Below are 1,435 nucleotides of genomic sequence, written 5' to 3'. Positions count from 1 at the left end.
TGTTACTTTGCTTACCATTTCTGTGATAGTAGTCAGATCTGGGATCAGACACCAAAGTCGCGCCTGCGTCGTCCGTGCTACTCTTGCTCAACACACACCGAATTGTGTCTGTGATGTAGTCGAATGATCTACACTGTCCAATCGGAACGGTTGTTGTTCCTTGTACACAGCGGCGGGCGCAGTCCTCGGGGGTGATGCCGTTGATCAGCTCATCGTTGTTTCCAGCCAATCCCATGCCTTGTGTTTTCGTAAAGTAACTTAGGTAGGTAGACTCTGGAGAGGATGGCAGGATAGTGTATAAGTAGTGGACAAGCTAATCTATGTAACATGCATATATCCTTACTCTCCTTTCTTCAATACGCTTCAGTGGAGCAGAATAGCTTTATCGGGACCTTGTTTTCAAGTTATCGGCACCCAGACCTGATTCAATAATGAGCTTTTACACAGGACTTTGACAAGTTGGTTATCACCTTGACAGAACCAAGATCGGGTTGAAACCAAAAGTTTTGCGGGTTACATGTACACTATGTGGTATCAATACAATTTCTAATATTTTCAGATTATAGACACGGATCGCCTCTTTAGTCCAAGTTTCCTGTATCGTTGATATCGTTGTATATTGTATACTATTGTATAATGTATATTGTATTGTCCGTTACCAGGGCTAGCCCTTGATAGTAGCCTCCGGCTAGTTGGGTAGCCCTTGTTGTATTTCTTATGGTTATACAGCCGAAATAAATCAATTCAAATCAAATAGACAGGCTCAGGTTACAAAGACATCATGACCTATGTCTTACTGGGGCTTGTGGTCAGAGGTTTGCTGATTTTATTGCAGTATAAACTAGATTTACGACTTAATGCCCTCGCCAAACGATGTTTACCTTCCAGGGTAGTGTATCATAAGTGTTTGTCATTGATTATGCAAATACCACTTGAACCTCTATGTGCTCCTGTTCTGTATGCGCAGCGTTTTGTTATGATACGGCTCGCGCCGCGACATGGTTTAACCCCATGCATGGGTGGGAAAAAATATGTCGTGCAACAAAAGGAAAATACACCTTTATATGCCCGTACTTTTATAGATCTAAAGGTTGTGCCCGGTACAGCCATTAAATCTGTTCGTACATTGCAATATGAACGAACTTTTTGGTGCATATATTTGTGCTTGTCTAATTCTAATTTAGTGTTCACATTGATACCAATGCTAAAGTTAACGCCGTTGTGGCAGCACAGTTCTTCATCTTTGGATCGACGCAGCTCTGATTAAATGTATTGTAAGAGGCTTGTTGACGTTACTATTGTAGACACGCGCAGTACTTAGGAGGAACGTCATGGCACCAACCCCAGACCCAATATTCACCTGCAGCCGCTGCCGCCGAGTCTGCCTGTCACCCATCGGGTTCGTCAGTCACCAGCGCGCCTGCACAGGACGGGG

The 1,435-nt window shown here is 43.8% G+C and overlaps 1 protein-coding gene across 1 annotated transcript in view; it reads right to left on the bottom strand.

The window, feature by feature from the left end:
• Window positions 1-235, bottom strand: part of LOC118432145 (ficolin-2-like) — a 6,226-nt gene extending 5,991 nt beyond the window's left edge. The window contains exon 1 of the mRNA XM_035843672.1: window positions 16-235. Coding sequence (XP_035699565.1) covers window positions 16-235 — 220 coding nt within the window. The remainder of the gene's footprint in view (window positions 1-15) is intronic.
• Between the last annotated feature and the right edge of the window lie 1,200 nt (window positions 236-1,435).

The sequence above is a fragment of the Branchiostoma floridae genome, chromosome 15, assembly GCF_000003815.2.
Source record: "Branchiostoma floridae strain S238N-H82 chromosome 15, Bfl_VNyyK, whole genome shotgun sequence".
In the NCBI taxonomy this organism is placed as follows: domain Eukaryota; kingdom Metazoa; phylum Chordata; class Leptocardii; order Amphioxiformes; family Branchiostomatidae; genus Branchiostoma; species Branchiostoma floridae.
Note: the sequence above shows the minus strand (reverse complement) of the source record. Positions and strands in the feature narration are given on the sequence as shown.